The sequence below is a fragment of the Schistocerca cancellata genome, chromosome 1 (assembly GCF_023864275.1).
Source record: "Schistocerca cancellata isolate TAMUIC-IGC-003103 chromosome 1, iqSchCanc2.1, whole genome shotgun sequence".
NCBI classification, from domain to species: domain Eukaryota; kingdom Metazoa; phylum Arthropoda; class Insecta; order Orthoptera; family Acrididae; genus Schistocerca; species Schistocerca cancellata.
The window spans coordinates 599,099,388-599,116,133 of NC_064626.1; the positions used below are offsets into that span (position 1 = coordinate 599,099,388).

The 16,746-nt window shown below is 44.8% G+C and overlaps 1 protein-coding gene across 1 annotated transcript in view; it reads left to right on the plus strand.

Annotated features, from left to right (window-relative positions):
• Positions 1–16,746, plus strand: part of LOC126182212 (uncharacterized) — a gene marked incomplete at its 5' end in the record, with an annotated part of 97,967 nt that overhangs the window by 9,666 nt on the left and 71,555 nt on the right. The window contains one exon of the mRNA XM_049924831.1: positions 5,214–5,419. Within this exon, the coding sequence (XP_049780788.1) occupies positions 5,214–5,419 (206 nt within the window). The remainder of the gene's footprint in view (positions 1–5,213; positions 5,420–16,746) is intronic.

A 16,746-nucleotide genomic window follows, 5' to 3' on the forward strand; every position in this document is an offset into this window, starting at 1 on the left:
GTCACAAAATATCTTCACATGGTTTTGATGAATGTACAGGTATCGAACACAAACTTTTTCTGGAGCAATTCAAGAATTAATTCACTTTTACGCAAACTCGAGAACAGTACACGCTGCGCACGTATTGCTAGTCGGAACACAGTCGAAGACTAGCCTACCGTTTTGCCCCTCCCTGTTCAGTGAGCGGTAATGTTTGTCGGTTCACTCAGAGAATGGTTTATGACGTTATATTTAATCTTTACTTCAGCTTTGGGTATGAATTTAGAGTTTCTGAACTCATAATTAGAAAGTCATCAGTGTGAGTAATGTCATAAGCATAGTTGGAATTCTGCACAAACATTTAAATAGTAAATATAAATAATCAAGTTACGCGCAACGCGCCAAGCAAAGTAGGTGAATCACCGCTCTCTCTATACGCTCCAGCGAGATACTGCTTCTATTCGACCACCTTCCGCGTGTTTCATGGCCATCTGCGCTTTGTGAGATGGCAGGTTTGCCAGTCTTCACTCTTTGCTAACTTATAGCTGCGTTAACCTTTCATATACCGCATCCTAAAACATAACAAAACATGGAGTGAAATGTGGCGCAAATGTCACAGGATGAAGCAAGCGGTTTCTCTTCATTGTTCTGGATTTCAGTCCTCCTTTCTGCTCTCTCTTGCAGTAGTTTCGAAGCCAGCATTCGTCCTAAAAACACCCCTGCTGTTTACAAATGTTCTTTCCTTTGTGTTTAATATTGTATTTCTTGGCGATTTAATGTTTCACCCTCATACTGCTAACATCTACCAAACACCTGCTAACGCTCTGTCCTTTTTCAGTGGCAGCAGAGCCATATCCTCTGACGGTATCACGTCTACACGTGACCGAAACGGTTCGCTAATATCTTCCTAGGGAACAATGTAGGAACAATCGCCTTGTGGACAGCAGGTCGTGACGAATGCGCCTTCTCTTCTGCACTTCGACAGCAAACCACATGCCGAGGCGGCTGTCTCGGCAGGTTATATTTCAGTTACAGATCACTGGCAAGGTCTCGACGTATGCGAAAATATTTTTGTTGTGGACTGGCAAGACAGCCAATCCACTAGGAGGAAGCCGAAAGGCACGCGTTTAAGCTCACGCAGGCTGGCGTGATGTCTGGAACAGGACAAGGTAATTATAATAGCAAATAACGTACGTAGCTGCTGGAATACTTAACTTTAATCCATAATTGGTGAACATCGCTCTTGACGGTACATGTTTTACAGCATCAATAGTAACTGGTAATGGCGCCTTGCTAGGTCGTAGCAAATGACGTAGCTGAAGGCTATGCTAACTATCGTCTCGGCAAATGAGAGCGTAATTTGTCAGTGAACCATCGCTAGCAGAGTCGGCTGTACAACTGGGGCGAGTGCTAGGAAGTCTCTCTAGACCTGCCGTGTGGCGGCGCTCGGTCTGCAATCACTGATACTGACGACACGCGGGTCCGACGTATACTAACGGACCGCGGCCGATTTAAAGGCTACCACCTAGCAAGTGTGGTGTCTGGCGGTGACACCACAATTTTATACGCTCCCACCCACATAGGGAGAAATGATCATCGTAATAAAATAAGAGAATTGGTAGCTCGCACGGAAAGATCTGTATCTTCACTTTTCTCGCTTGCAGTTAGACACAGGGACTGCAGAGAAGTAACTCGAAGGTAGTTCACTCCACCCTGCTCCAGGCACTTAATTGTGAACTGCAGCATAATCATGTAGATGTAAAAGTATTTACTGATAAATGGATAGTGAAAGTAGAATTCGTTGACTGCAGAATACTGGGAGTCACTGGAGTCATCCGTCGATACCAATTAATGGACATTCTAAGGATAAACTTGATAGCTGGTTCTACCTACTGCCATTTATGCGAAAACATTTTCACTTTGTACTTGAGAGTACCGTCATCTCTACGGGACAACAGGTACTGTAGACATTCACGAAAAGTGTTTCTGAAATTACGAAATACCAAGAGAAAGTACCGACTTTGGTAAATCGTGCCCATGTAATCAGTACGTTTTTGTATAAATAATAACCTATACTTACACTTATGCTACGCAAGCAACTGTCCTGTGTATGGCAGGGACTTCTTCGTATCACTATTAATCGCCTAGCGTACGAAGCGAGGGAAAATGGTTCTCTGTATGCTTAGGTGCCCTATTCCCTCATTGTTATTATGCCTACAGATAGTTCAAATGGCTCTGAGCACTATGGGACTTAACATCTGAGGTCATCAGTCCCCTAGAACTTAGAACTACTTAAACCTAACTAACCTAAGGACATCACACACATCCATGCCCGAGGCAGGATTCGAACCTGCGACCGTAGCAGTCGCGCGCTTCCGGACTGAATCGCCTAGAAACGCTCGGCCACAGCGGCCGGCAAGCTAATTAACTGAAATATATTTACGCTCATAGTAATATTTTGCGAGCACTCCCATAGCTTAGTTAAACATGAATACAAGATGTTGTAATGTGATTCAACTAAGCAGCTATACTCCATTATTTTAAAAATGTGACTGCTCGCTGTGTGCCAGACACGGGAAGGCGAGAACCGTCTCCGTTTGCCCCGTTACTTTGAATCACTTTTGACATTCAGCCCGTGTGTGGTTTTTTTACACGGTTCCTCCACAATCGGCTAGGCGAAAGCTTAGCTGGTTAACCATGTCAGCTTCATTTACACGACACACAAATGCTTAAAACATGAAAAACATCTACACATTAATACTAGTACGCAGACATATTTCAACACACATAAGCTTACCTTTAGAGGTAACCTTTGTTTGCATCGTCGAGATTGTTGTGTTGTTGTAAGAAAGTGGAAAGTTTGATATTTATAAAATTTTGTTCGTATCTACCGCTTAAATAGAAGCAAATAAGACGGCAAGTATATTCTGAGGTACCAAAAGCCTGATGAAAACAAAGAAGCCTTATATATGTATCACAGTAATAATATAAGAATGGGAGAAATCAGATGACTGAGTAAGGTGTGGTCCTCAAGATACATTCAGTACGATATACATACATCAAAAAAAGTTTTGCATCACCCCAGTTCCCAGAACTCCTGAAGATAGATGTTGACTGTGGATATTGTATTACAGACACAGTCCCTTCGACTGTTCAAATATGTCACAAAACTCGCCCAAAGATGTAAACAACTATGCATGAGCAGCGCCTATTAGACGGAGGGGGTCCGACACCCGATCAGTTCCAGTCATTCCACCAGGAAGGAGGTACACGGCTCGTGTTGTCTGTAGTTCAACCGTGCCTAGACGGTCAATATCGCGGTTCGATCGCGTCCGCATTGTTACTTTGTGCCAGAAAGGGCTTTCAACAAGGGAAGTGTCCAGGCGTCTCGGAGTGAACCAAAGCGATGTTGTTCGGACATGGAGGAGATACAGAGAGACAGGAACTGTCGATGACATGCATCGCTCAGGCAAATCAAGGGCTACTACTGCAGTGGATGATCGCTGCCTACGGATTATGGCTTGGAGGAATCCTGATAGCAACGCCACCATGCTGAATAATGCTTTTAGTGCAGCCACAGGACGTTGTGTTACGACTCAAACTATGCGCAATAGCCTGTATGATGCACAACTTCACTCCCGACGTCTATGGCGAGGTCCATCTTTGCAACCACGACGCCATGTAGCGCTAACAATGTTATTGAACTTCAAATGATATGAATATTTCTGTGATTCTTCTCAAGGACAGTTACTCTCCACACTCCTTACTATTATCCGCTGCATGTGTCCCATGTTTTCCGTTTTCAGTTTTACAAGTATTGTCATAGCTACTAAAAATTCAAAAGCACAAATGCTCAGGATTATCTGCATAGGTCAGAATAGACTGTTTAATACTTTTTAATCCGTCTTAAAAAGTATTGTATTAAAAAGTGTTTTATTTAAATAGTTACTCTCTGCTTTGTAGTCCCGCGCGTATGAAATTTTTCAATTGATTTCAAATATTTTGTTGAGATTACGACACAGAGACATGTGGTAAATGTCAGGTTTATTTCAGTTTCTCTTCAACTGAGTCAACAATATATCTCTTCCTCCCACCTATATCTCGCGAAAAGACCGCCAATGTAATAATTATAGAGACTCGAGCTCACAAGGAAGATTAGTGGCATTCATTCTTAACTGAGAAACATGCGCGACTGCAAGAGGAAAACAGGAAAATAGCAATGATACACCAAGTTCTCTTCCCCACGCAAGGAAAGAAAGCGAGCTAATGTTGCATTGTCATCCAGTTCTGAGCTACGCTAAAAATCTTAAGCCCTTAGCTTATTGGGAAGTTAGTTTAAGATCAATTGCAATATTTGTTTCTAACAGACAAAAAGACCAAGTGCTGCGAGCCACACCCCACTCGGAAGCTAGTTAATACTGAAGCGTCATCGAGTTCTGAGTTATGTTGAAAGTTTCAGGTGTCTTATCGGGAAGACAGTTATAAATCAACTACAAAATTTGAACCGGACAAACAGACAAGAAACTGACCTAATAAAAACTTGTTAAAAAGAGTTTGTTGGTTTATATACGCATAAATTTACTGTGCAGCATGAGGTATTAAACTTTTAAAACCAACCAAAAATTGGTACTTACTGCCCGAAGTACTAAAATTTTTATTTAAGTAAGTAAATACACACATTTTGAAAATACTTTATTTCTAGAAATTTACGTCTTATTCACATCTCCTTGAAATAAAATACTTTTTTTTCCGTTGTGAAAAAGTTTGTCAATGCTAGACATGGTTCATGTATAACCGGAAAATCTGAAAAGGTCTGTAAATAAAACCACTAAAACCCATAGACTGAGTGGAAAACGGGCAGAAACGGACAGAGACTTGTGTCAGTCGGTTCTCTCGCATTAAACTCGGTGAGTGAAGGAAAACATTAATACAGCTGACAAGGCCGCAGAAGATAGTTCGATTCGGCTGTTTCATTCGACTGAAAAAACCAACTGAACGAAAAAACAACCGACTGAACAATGCATTGAAGTACTCGTGTTGTGCAAGGTGCGGCATTTGACTCTAGTGGATTGCCAGCTTTGTGTGCTGCCGTGCGTTCTCCAGGTAGTGCGGCTGCCGGTGCAGTGCAGCATGAGGGCACTGCGGATGCTGGGTATCGAGGTGTTGATGGTGCGCAAGGCGCGCCATTTGACTGTAGCGGAGTGCCGGGTTAGTGAGCTGCGGGCGTTCGGCAGGTGGTGCCGCTGTTGGTGGTGTGCAGCGTGAGCGCACTGCTGATGCTGGGCTTCGAGGTGTTCGTGGTGTGCAAGGCGCGCCAGACGGCGCCCAGCCGGCGCCACCTGTTCCTGGGCCAGACGCTGCTGCTGGGGCTGCTGCTGTGCGCCGCCGTCGCCGCCGTCGCCGCCGCCACGCCCACCCCCGCCGTCTGCGCCACCATCAGGTACCGTCGCTCACTCTTTGCTCAACTGTGAAACTTCACAAATGATACCACGTGTTCAGTAAGTACTTCATCTTGTCTACCGTTTACCTTGCTTCTTCTGCAATCAGACCCTGGAGACTATGTCATTCTGACTCGCTGCTGCTTTAGTTTTCACATGAAGGTCAGTACACGATGGACATTACAGAACAGGACAGAATGTAACGGAGCGTCACAGTCAAGGATTTTAGGGGTGGAAGTTTTGTCGTTTGCAGCTACCTCATCCTGCTGTCTTCCAGATATCTTTGCAATCCCTGACAGAGAAAATAAAAGACGCTTACCCCAGTTCTTCAATGTGGTAAATTTTGAGAGGCCGACAGGGTTTTAAATTGATCGACAGTGTAAGGCACTGGAAAGGTAGTTATTTGCAGGAGGTCCCTGTTTTGTTACAGTGCTGGGAGGGGCCCAAGGAAATCCCCCCCCCCCCCAAAAAAAAAACAAAAAAAATGGTTCAAATGGTTTTGAGCACTATGGGACTTAACATCTATGGTCATCAGTCCCCTAGTACTTAGAACTACTTAAACCTAACTAACCTAAGAACATCACACAACACCTAGTCATCACGAGGCAGAGAAAATCCCTGACCCCGCCGGGAATCGAAACCGGGAACCCGGGCGTGGGAAAGGGAATCCCAACTCTAATAACAAAGAATGAGGAGAAACAAGAAAACATTGATATAGTCTGAAATTAGAATTAATCAAAACACAATATTTAGAGATCAGCCTTCACTGATGTTATGAAACGAGAGATGACACAGAACACGTACGCAGAACTACGATCAGGGCGGAGAGGGAATACTAACCAGAGAGAGCATATCAAAATGCCAAAGGACGAGATTTCAGTGAATCTTACCATGCGGCTGACGCCATGGGATTGTACTCGTAGCATGAGATACTTTTTACTTACTGAGTAGACGAATAGGCGAGCGTAACCTAATGATGTCGCTGTGTTCTGTGCAAGATGATCGACAGCTAAACTGCTACTAATTGCAATTGGTTAAATACCTGTAGCAAGATGCGTCCACAACGGAGATGAAGCTGCAACTGCTGGTGCGACTCGAAGCTCAAACTGAATAAGTAGGACATGGCACTGGTCAGGCCTTTTGTGGGTTGAATGGAACCACTGTCCTGGCACACACTTCAAAAAGTAAAGAGCCGTTGCCAACTACCTAGTAGGGCAGGGGCTGACGCCTTCTTAGTGAGACATAGGAGCTGTCACGTCATTTTGCCGAGAGAGGTTTCCTGTTCTGGGTCACATCTAACTGGCGCAAAGGCTGTATCCCCACGCCTTCACGAGTAAGGAGGAGGACCGTTTTTTTACAACAGGAGTAGTTTTTACCGGTTGCTGCCATTCGGAGTATATTATCAATTCCTTTTAATGACGGCAGCTGAAATCTATTTCCACATCCTGGTTCCTCAGTATGTTAACAATAATTGTCATAAACTTTCTTTTCCCTCGGAAGTTTCGTTAATGGTTTCAATCGTGGCTGAAATTTCAAGAAATTCGAAATAAAATTGATAAAGAAATTATGTTTACACCACCGGGTTGTACATTACTAAATGATCCTCGATCTGTCATTCGATTAATCGCTTATTAATTCCTATTCGACTCTTTCTTTCTTTGTAACCTTGTCCGGCTGCCCTTGCTCTTCTACACATCTCATCACTTGGTGAATGTTTCTTCTGTGAGCGTTCATTTATAAAGGAGTCCAAATATTTGAAAGCAAAAAATTATTTAGGTTTCATAATACGCGAACAAAGGTAAAGCTAAAGCTGTACGTAAGTAACAATATAAATGGGTTCTTTTCTTTAAAAAATTGCGACATAGTGGATGAGCTAGACCGTAGAGTGGGAACAACTTGAAGTAATATACTATATAGCGAGACATGGCTGTTATGCTGTATTTCATGTTGCTTTGGAGAGTAAAAATATAAATGTTGGTGAAATTGCTAGCTGGATTATTGTGAAAGACAATGTGCCGTATGGACGCTCTGTCTGTAATTTCACAACGACGTATACTTCGCTGGAGAGGGAGTGTGCGCTTTAGGTAAATTTTTAGGTATATGTTGCTTCTTCTCTGCGACTGCCTCATTACGGGTTAGACTGGCAGCTCTTTACAGACGAAGAGTCACGTGATGCAAAGGTTGAGACACAGGTCGCATATTTGGAACGAGCAGCTCGCTAATAGAAATTCGCCCATCCTAGAGAGGAATTTTAAAATCTGACTTGGGTGAGGGTGTTCTCTTGGACAGAACAAGTATGATGAAGCTCTAGCCTTTCTGATGGAAGCATCCCGCCACTCGCCCCAAATTATTTAGGAAAAAAAAAACAACAGGGAAATCTGAATAAGGTCGGTTGAACAAAGACTTGAACGCGGTACTTCCGGGTACGAATTTAGTTTCTTCATCATTGCACTTTGTCATTCGGCTGGTTTTCACAGATCAGCTGAAGCGAATTCCGGTACTACCTGAAAACTTTTATATATTTTATGGCGCAATCTTTTCTGACAGAAACAAATATTTTATCATTTTTTTTTTATAATACCAGGACTCACACAGACAAACAGAGCGTCCGAAGAAGGATCTCGTATTGATGATGTGAAAGAGATTCTTCTGTCCTGCCACGAACAAACACATAAGCACGTTTGCGTGGATCTTTGTGTTGTGTAGCAAACAGGTTCGAGTCACATTATCTAGTTCCCTGACAAAGTTTTCCTGTCTCGTCACCTGCTTCCATCTCAGCTGGCAGAGAGGCGCGGAGTGAACTTCGGCGAGGGGCAGCCCGTTCCGCACGAGTGGCGATCGCCTGAGCGAAGAATGCCGGCCGCGGTGTCGAAGCAGCCACGCGGCGCCGGCGGCGGTGAAAAAGCGTCGCAAACCTGTCGCGCGGCCGCCTCGCGCCGCGGCTCGCGAGTGCACACGCGAGTCGCGATAAGTAGGCGATTAATTAAGCCGCAGCGCCACTTGTCATCTCAATTCCTCGCTCCGCTGTCGTTACTCATGTAGCGCAGTTGTACGTGTTTCATAATTACCGTGACGGCTGTGTATGACGCGCGGTAATCGGATTATAATACTCTCGTGCTTAGACTATTCGTGGAACCAGCTTTTCAAATTTGTCATTGGACTGCCCTGCTACAATATAGAGAAGATATGTTCGTACAGTTATGTCAGTTTCATCTACTGCTGTGGCGCGCTACTCCGAACAGAAGCAGAGAGTAATTACAAACTTTTTTTTTTCCAAACATAGAGGACAAGCGAACGGGTTTTCAAGAAACCAACTAGCTTTTCTAGTAAATTTGTTTCACTTCAGAATAGCCTTTCCTTTATCATTTCGTTCACGGGGACCATCGAGATCAAGGAAATAGCATCAGAAGTGATTAAAATAACGTCAGAATCAAAAGCACATTTTCAGAATATCAAAATAGTACACAGAATGCCTTACGTGCGGCCCAGTATATCGAGGTGATTCTGCAGACAGACCACTAACTCCCATCAGATGGAGCGCTTTCCTCTTTCGTCATTTACTGACCGCAACGTACTTTAGTAGAAAACGTGGATGATATTTACGAAATATTGAACCGTAACGGAGAGGAGAATAACGTTTCTTTTCTGGCTCTCAAACAGCAACTTATACGTGCTCAGGGATACAGTTCCCTGTGGGAAGCCGGCCGTGGTGGCCGAGCGGTTCTAGGCGCTACATTCTGGAACCACGGGACCGCTACGATCGCAGGTTCGACTCCTGCCTCGTGCATGGATGTGTGTGATGTCCTTAGGATAGTTAGGTTTAAGTAGTTCTAAGTTCTAGGGGACTGATGACCTCAGAAGCTAAGTCCCATGGTGCTCAGAGCCATTTGAATTTTTTGAACCCTGTGGGAACACAAAATTTGATTCGAATGGTTCAAATAACTCTGAGCACTATGGGGCTTAATATATGACGTCATCAGTCCCCTAGACTTAGAACTACTTAAACCTAACTAACTTAAGGACATCACACACATCCATGCTCGAGGCAGGATTCGAACCTGCGACCGTAGCAGCGGTGCGGTTCCGGAATGAAGCGCCTAGAACCGCTCAGCCACGGAGGCCGGCTACACACAATTTGAAAAAAGAAAAAAGTCGCTTTGTAAACGTCTTGATAACGATAGCTCACACAGTGCACAAAGCGACACACACCGTCAGGCACGCACACGTATTTTCTGTCATATTGCCTTCAGCATTCAAAACACGAATTACATTTTCAGTAACTCCACTGAAAAATTAAATACATCGCTGTACCCAGAAGAAAGAACTGCAGAGAATCGATGACTTATGCAGAGATTGGATATTGATCCCGAAAGTAAATAAATGTAACGTACATAATTAGTTGAAGAGATCCATTGTAGTTTGAGTAAATTATTGGCTATAAATCTCTGGGAAAAGTACCAAACCAAACTATTGTAACAGACCTTCTTTTACTTGGATGTTAAAAACTCGTGGCCAGGTTAGCAGAAAATGTCACCACATGCTCACGCAAAAAATCTCTAGCGATGTGGAGCAGACGGAAACCCGCAGGGCGTACGTTCGATAGAAGCTGCAAGAAGAGTCTGCCAACACAGCCAGAATCGCTGCCTGGTCCTCACAGTGCAATAAATTACCACACATCTATCTTCGACAACCGCTGCTGAGACTGCAACACTGCTGACGCTGCAGAAGTACGGAAGTAGACTATAACGATGGCAATCTGGATTACCGCATGTCCATGCCCGCCACTGGGACACTTTCTCGGTCTACGTGATGACGAGTTATGGCACCCATTAATACAGCCCGTCCCGACTACGCATTGTCTGTTTCCACCCGCATCCAGCTATCATCCATCTGAAATGAGCCATCTAGTTCTTTCTAAAAAATGGTTCAAATGGCTCCGAGCACTATGGGACTCAACTTCTGAGGTCATCAGTCCCCTAGAACTTAGAACTACTTAAACCTAACTAACCTAAGGACATCACACACTTCCATGCCCGAGGCAGGATTTAAACCTGCGACCGTAGCGGTCGCGCGGTTCCAGACTGTAGCGCCTAGAACCGTCCGCTCGGCCACCCCGGCCTGCAGTTCTTTCTACTGGACGCTGTTTTTGCTAGCTGTAGAACTATCGACTGCGTCTAGGCCTGATGCTGCTGGGAGTCTAATTGGTGCATTTCAGCCGAGGACCATCTGCCGGATGACTTCTACCGACTTCATTGTGCCTAAGTGGGGGTTCATGTTCGCGCCTGGGTCTATCCTCCTAGCCGCCACCTGGCTTTTGAGGGCATACTCTGCTATTGCAGCACCGCCCCTACATCCTGCGCTGGGGCCCACGGTTCAGTTCTGCGTGCTCGAGTGCTTTCCGCACTGAGTCCTGCATCTTCACAGTGGCGTGCCAACCGCCTAGGCGAGGCATGACTCTGCCCCACACGGCCGCAGTGCTGGCGTCGTAACTTCGTGTAAGCTGCTGCCTGCTCGACGGGGCGAGGCCGCGCGCTGGCCGTTACAGGGGAGGCCACCTGAAGAGATAAGAGCACTTCACCGACCGAGACCAGCCTGGCCTCGGGTCTCTGACCGGCGCACGGAATAAATGATTCTACGTAACTGCTATTTCTATCACTTACGTCTTGAGTCCACCTTCTTCCGTGACCCTGCTGCCCTGTTAATCGACACTCACTGCCACCGCAGTCCGTAGCTGGGTACCTAATCTGATCCGTTTACCGGCACCCCGATACAAAAGTAAGAAACGTTAGAGTAAGAGTCCAGAACGACCGTAAGTCAGACTATCACATAAAGATAGTTAGAGGAGAAACGGATTCCGAACTTACAGAATACTCGTTTCTAAGGATTATTGCGTAATTGCGGTCTGTTTTAATGGAAGACACAGAGATCTAATAGAGAGCGGCGCATACCGTCGCTGGCTTGTTTATCAACCGCGAGACCTTCTGATGGACGTTACAAGGGAGACGCTGTACGACACGGAGAGATTTACTGTTAAAATTCGGAGAGTGTACACATCAGGAAGTTCAGAATGGTTCAAATGGCTCTAAGCACTATGGTTCAATGGTTAAAATGGCTCTGAGCACTATGGGACTTAACATCTGTGGTCATCAGTCCCCTAGAACTTAGAACTACTTAAACCTAACTAACCTAAGGACATCACACACATCCATGCCCGAGGCAGGGTTCGAACCTGCGACCGTAGCAGTCTCGCGGTTCCGGACTGTGCGCCTAGAACCGCTAGACCACTGCGGCCGGCCTAAGCACTATGGGACTTAACATCTGAGGTCATCAGTCCCCTACACTTAGAACTAATTAAACCTAACTAACCTAAGGACGTCACACACATCCATGCCCGAGGCAGGATTCGAACCTGCGACCGTAGCAGCAGCGCGGTTCCGGACTGAAGCACCTAGAACCGTTCGGCCACTACGGGCGGCCACGTCAGGAAGAGTAGAGTAATACAATACTTTCTCCAGCGTGTCTCGGAAAATGACCACGACGGAAAGATCAGAGAAATCGGAGCTCTTGCTGCCGCCTACCGACAGTCCTGCTTCCCACGCATTATTCGAGAATACGGCACGGAAGCAGGGATGAGGAGGATGATACTGACACCAGAAGAATCCTCCGCTACACGCAGTAAGGCGAATTGCTGAGCACAGATGTACGAGGGCCGTTCAGAAAGTAACCTCCGGTTGATTTAAAAAAATACACAAAGTTAAATAAAAATATTTTAATATAAACATCTTACAACTACATCTTCTACATAGTCTCCATAGCGATTGAGGCACTTATCGTATCTCTTCACAAGCTTTGAAATTCCTTCTGCATAAAAATCACCCGCTTGTGCCTGGAGCCAGCCTTTGACCGCATCTTTGAGCTCTTCGTCGTCATCAAACTGCTGTGACCCGAGCCATTTCTTCAAATGCATGAAGAGGTGATAATCACTTAGCGCCAGGTCTGGGCTGTAAGGTGGATGGTTGATAACGTCCCACTTGAAGGACTCAAGAAGGGCCGTTGTTCTGCGAGCAGAGTGAGGACGGGCGTTATCGTGCAAAAAAACGATACCGGAAGTCAGCATACCACGGCGTTTGTTCTGTATAGCCCGTCGTAACTTTTTTATTGTTTCACAGTACACGTCTTGATTAATGGTCGTACCACGTTTCATGAATTCAACCAACAACACCCCTTTGGCATCCCAAAACACCGTTGCCATCAGTTTTCTGGCAGAAAAATCTTGCGAGGCTTTTCTTGGTTTGGTAGGCGAATTTGAATGTGCCCACATCTTTGATTGTTCTTTTGTCTCAGGGTTCACGTACTTAATCCAGGTTTCGTCACCGGTCACGATTCTGTTTAACAATGGTTCTCCTTCGTCCTTATAACGTGACAGAAAGTCTAATGCAGAGGCCATTCTTTGAGTTTTGTGGTGGTCGGTAAGAATTTTGGGCACCCATCGTGCACAGAACTTACGGTAACCCAATCTTGCTGTCACTATCTCGTATAAGAGAGTCTTAGAAATCTGTGGAAAACCAGTAGACAACTCCGACATTGAGAAACGTCGATTTTCACGAACTTTTGCATCAACTGTCTGAACGAGTTCGTCTGTCACCAATGATGGTCTACCACTCCTCTCTTCATCATGAACGTTTTCTCGTCCACTTTTAAGTAAACGTACCCATTCACGGACAACTCCTTCACTCATAACTCTTGGTCCGTACACGGCACAAAGCTCACGATGAATAGCTGCTGCAGAATATCCTTTGGCTGTAAAAAACCTTATGACAGCACGCACTTCACATTTGGCGGGGTTTTCTATTGCAGAAAAATTTCAAACTGCCACAAAAACTAAACTAGCGCAGGTATGACGTTCACTCGACCACGGCTTGATGCCGACTGACCTGTTGAGTGCGTGAACGCACAGATGGCGTCGCTACTCCCCCCACAACCCGCACTGTGACCGATCGGAGGTTACTTTCTGAACCGCCCTCGTATATGTAAAAACCTACAGATGTGCACATTTTATTAGTCGAAGATTCCAAAGCAATGTGTAAAACGCAAAACCCAGAAATAACGGCCAAAATGAATTCATGATGAAACTTCCTGCCAGATTAAAACTGTGTGCCCGACCGAGACTCGAACTCCAGACCTTTGCCTTTCGCGGGCAAGTGCTCTACCATCTGAGCTACCGAAGCACGACTCACGCCCGGTACTCACAGCTTTACTTCTGCCAGTATCTCGTCTCCTACATTCCAAACTTTACAGAAGCTCTCCTGCGCACACTCCGCTGCAGGGTGAAAATCTCATTCTGAATTCATGATAGCTGGAAACGTCGAACAGTGTTCAGGCAATGACTACTCTGGCTGCCGAGGAATCGCGTGCACATATGCACAGCGTTTACCTATTTGTGTGACCGGTTCGTGGATCATATTTCAGCAAGACAACGACCTGCCTCGTGTGACAAGGAATGTGTAACCCTTCTTCAGACAACGACAGGTGCCATTCCTACCCGGGCCTGCACGTTCGTCTGGCATGTCGCCCCTACAATAAGACAGAGGTATGGGTGAGCAACAATTTACTATCACGATCCTGCCACAGCCACGAAGAACAATTTTTGGTCTCTAGCATAAAGAGCGAGCGCATCTAGATCCCGCAGGAACACATCCAGATCGTTTTTGATTTCATCCCACGACTCTTACACTCTCAATTTGAAGCATCTGTGCACCTCAGTCCGTATCGAATTCTCCGACTCAGGGATCGTGTACCATTCCAAAATCAAAACAATTTGTGTATTGTCTTGTACGTAATATGTAATATAAAGACCTTTACCCTTCGTCGTGTTGCTATTTTGACACTTGTTAGTTTGCTGTGCTGTCTTGGAACGTAAAAGAAATTATATCAAAAGTTTATAGAGACCGGCGGTTGTGTAATCTCTATGAACACTTCTACGTCAGTGTCCTAAATTTCTGTAAAATTATTCTGGGATATCGAATGCGTCACGTTGTAAAATGATATACCAATGTTGCAGCTAGTATTAAAAGTGACGTTCAACAGGATGTGCAACGCAACTGCGTCAACGCAATTGTAACGTATTGTGTTCACTCTTACTCCTAAAATTCCTCAAAAGGAACACCATTAAAATTAATTTTCCGATTGGATGACAGGGGTGAAGAGAATGGGACTTGAAGTTCTATGGCTAACTATACAGCCACTCGCCTTCACATGAAGATACGAGACGCGATCGAAATATTGAAGCTGCCCAAAAGCATGAATTTGCGATGATAACTGCCATCTCTCGCTGTTTTACCTGCCAGCAGTAGTCGGCATAGGGATGGACTGCACTCGCACTGTCTTCAACAACCACGGCCGTAAACAGCTCTGCAAAAGACGCACAACGTTCTGACACCTAGCCACCCCGGATCAACAATGATCAACGCTATGAGGATACAGAAGTCAATGGAAACCACTGCATTAAGCACAATAATGTGTATCCAGAGGACATATGGTTTGCAACTGAAAAAGTGTCATGGTCATCTTTCCACTGGCAGAAGATTCTGGATCTCCGGGAGGGGACTGCCAAGTGGGAGGTGACCACGAGAATGAGACTGAATAATTAACGCAGTGGTAACGTTCTACAAATCTGGACGTGGAATGTCAAATGTTTGAACGTGGTAGGTAAGCTAGAAAATCTGAAAACTGAAATGCTAAGGCTCAGTGTAGATACAGAGAAGGTTAGTGAAGTGAAATGGAAAGAAGACAAGGATTTCTAGTCAGTCGAGAATAGGGTAATTTCAGCAGCAGCAAGAAAGGTAAAACGATAGTAGGATTAGTTACGAATAGGGAAGTAGGGCGGAGAGAGGGTTACCGTAAAGAATTCCGTCATAGCGTTGCTCCCAACAGAAACGACGGCAAACGAAACCCGACAATAGTTCAGGTATACATGCCGACGTCCAAACAGAAGACGAAGAGAGAGAGAGAGTATATGAGAGTATTAAACGGGTAATTCAGTACGTAAAGGGAGATGAAAATCTAATATTTATAGCAGATTGGAATGCGGTTGTAGGGGGAGGAGTAGAAGAAAGGGTTACGGGAGAATATGGGCTTCATTGAATGAATGAGAAAGGAGAAAGACTAATTGAGTTCTGCGGTAAATTTCAGCTATTATTAGCGAATACTCAGTTCAAGAATCACAAGAGGCGAACATATGATTGGAAAAGACCGGGAAATAGGGAAGATTCCAATTAGATTACATCATGCTCAGGCGGAGATTTTGAAGAAGATACTGGATTGTGAGGTGTACCCAGGAGCAGATACAAACTCATATCACAAGTTAGTACTGATTAAGAGTAGCTTGAAATTAAAGAGACTAGTCAGAAAGCATCAATGCGCAAAGAAGTGTCATACGAAAGTATTAAGGAATGAAGGGGTACACTTGAAGTACTGCGATAATGAATGGTGCGGTGGGCAGTTCAGATGAAGAGGACTGGACATCTCTAAAAAGGGCAACCACAGGACTTTGAAAGAAAAACCTAGATATAGGGAAGATAACTGTGAAGAAACCATAGGTAAGAGAAGAAAGTTGACAGACAAAGGAAGAGAAATTCACAAACACAGAAATGCAAGTAACTTAGAAATGAAATATATAGGAAGTTAAAGAAAGATAAGGCCAAATGGCTCCATGGAAAACTGGTAAAATTAAAAGCAAGGGTGTTAATATGAATAATGCAGTGACAATTCCAATGTTAAATGAAGAAGAGAGATCGGGTAGATGGAAAGAGTACGCTGAAGGCCTCTATGAGGGCAAGACTTGTCTGATGACGAGATTGAAGAAGAAACAGAGTCGGTACGGAAGAGAGGGGGAGATCCAGTATTAGAATCAGAATTTAAAAGAGCTTTGGACGACTTTAGATCTATCAACGCAGAAGAGATAAATTACATTCCATCAGAATTTCTAAAATCATTGGTAAAAGTGGTAACGACTATTCATTTTGGTGTGTAGAATGTATGAGACTGGCGATATACCGTCAGACTTTCGGAGAAACATCGTTCACACAATTCCGAACATAGCAAGACTCGAGAAGTGTGACAATTATCGCACAAACAGAATAACAGCTCACGCACCCAAGTTGCTGACAAGAATAATATACAGATGAATGGAAAAGAAAACTGAGGATCTGTTAGATGAGGATCAGTTTGGCTGGATGAAAGGTAAAGGCACCAGGGATGCAATTCTGACGTGGTCATACACTGCAGAGCCAAAGGAACTGTACGCCTGCCTAGTATCGTGCCGGCCCCC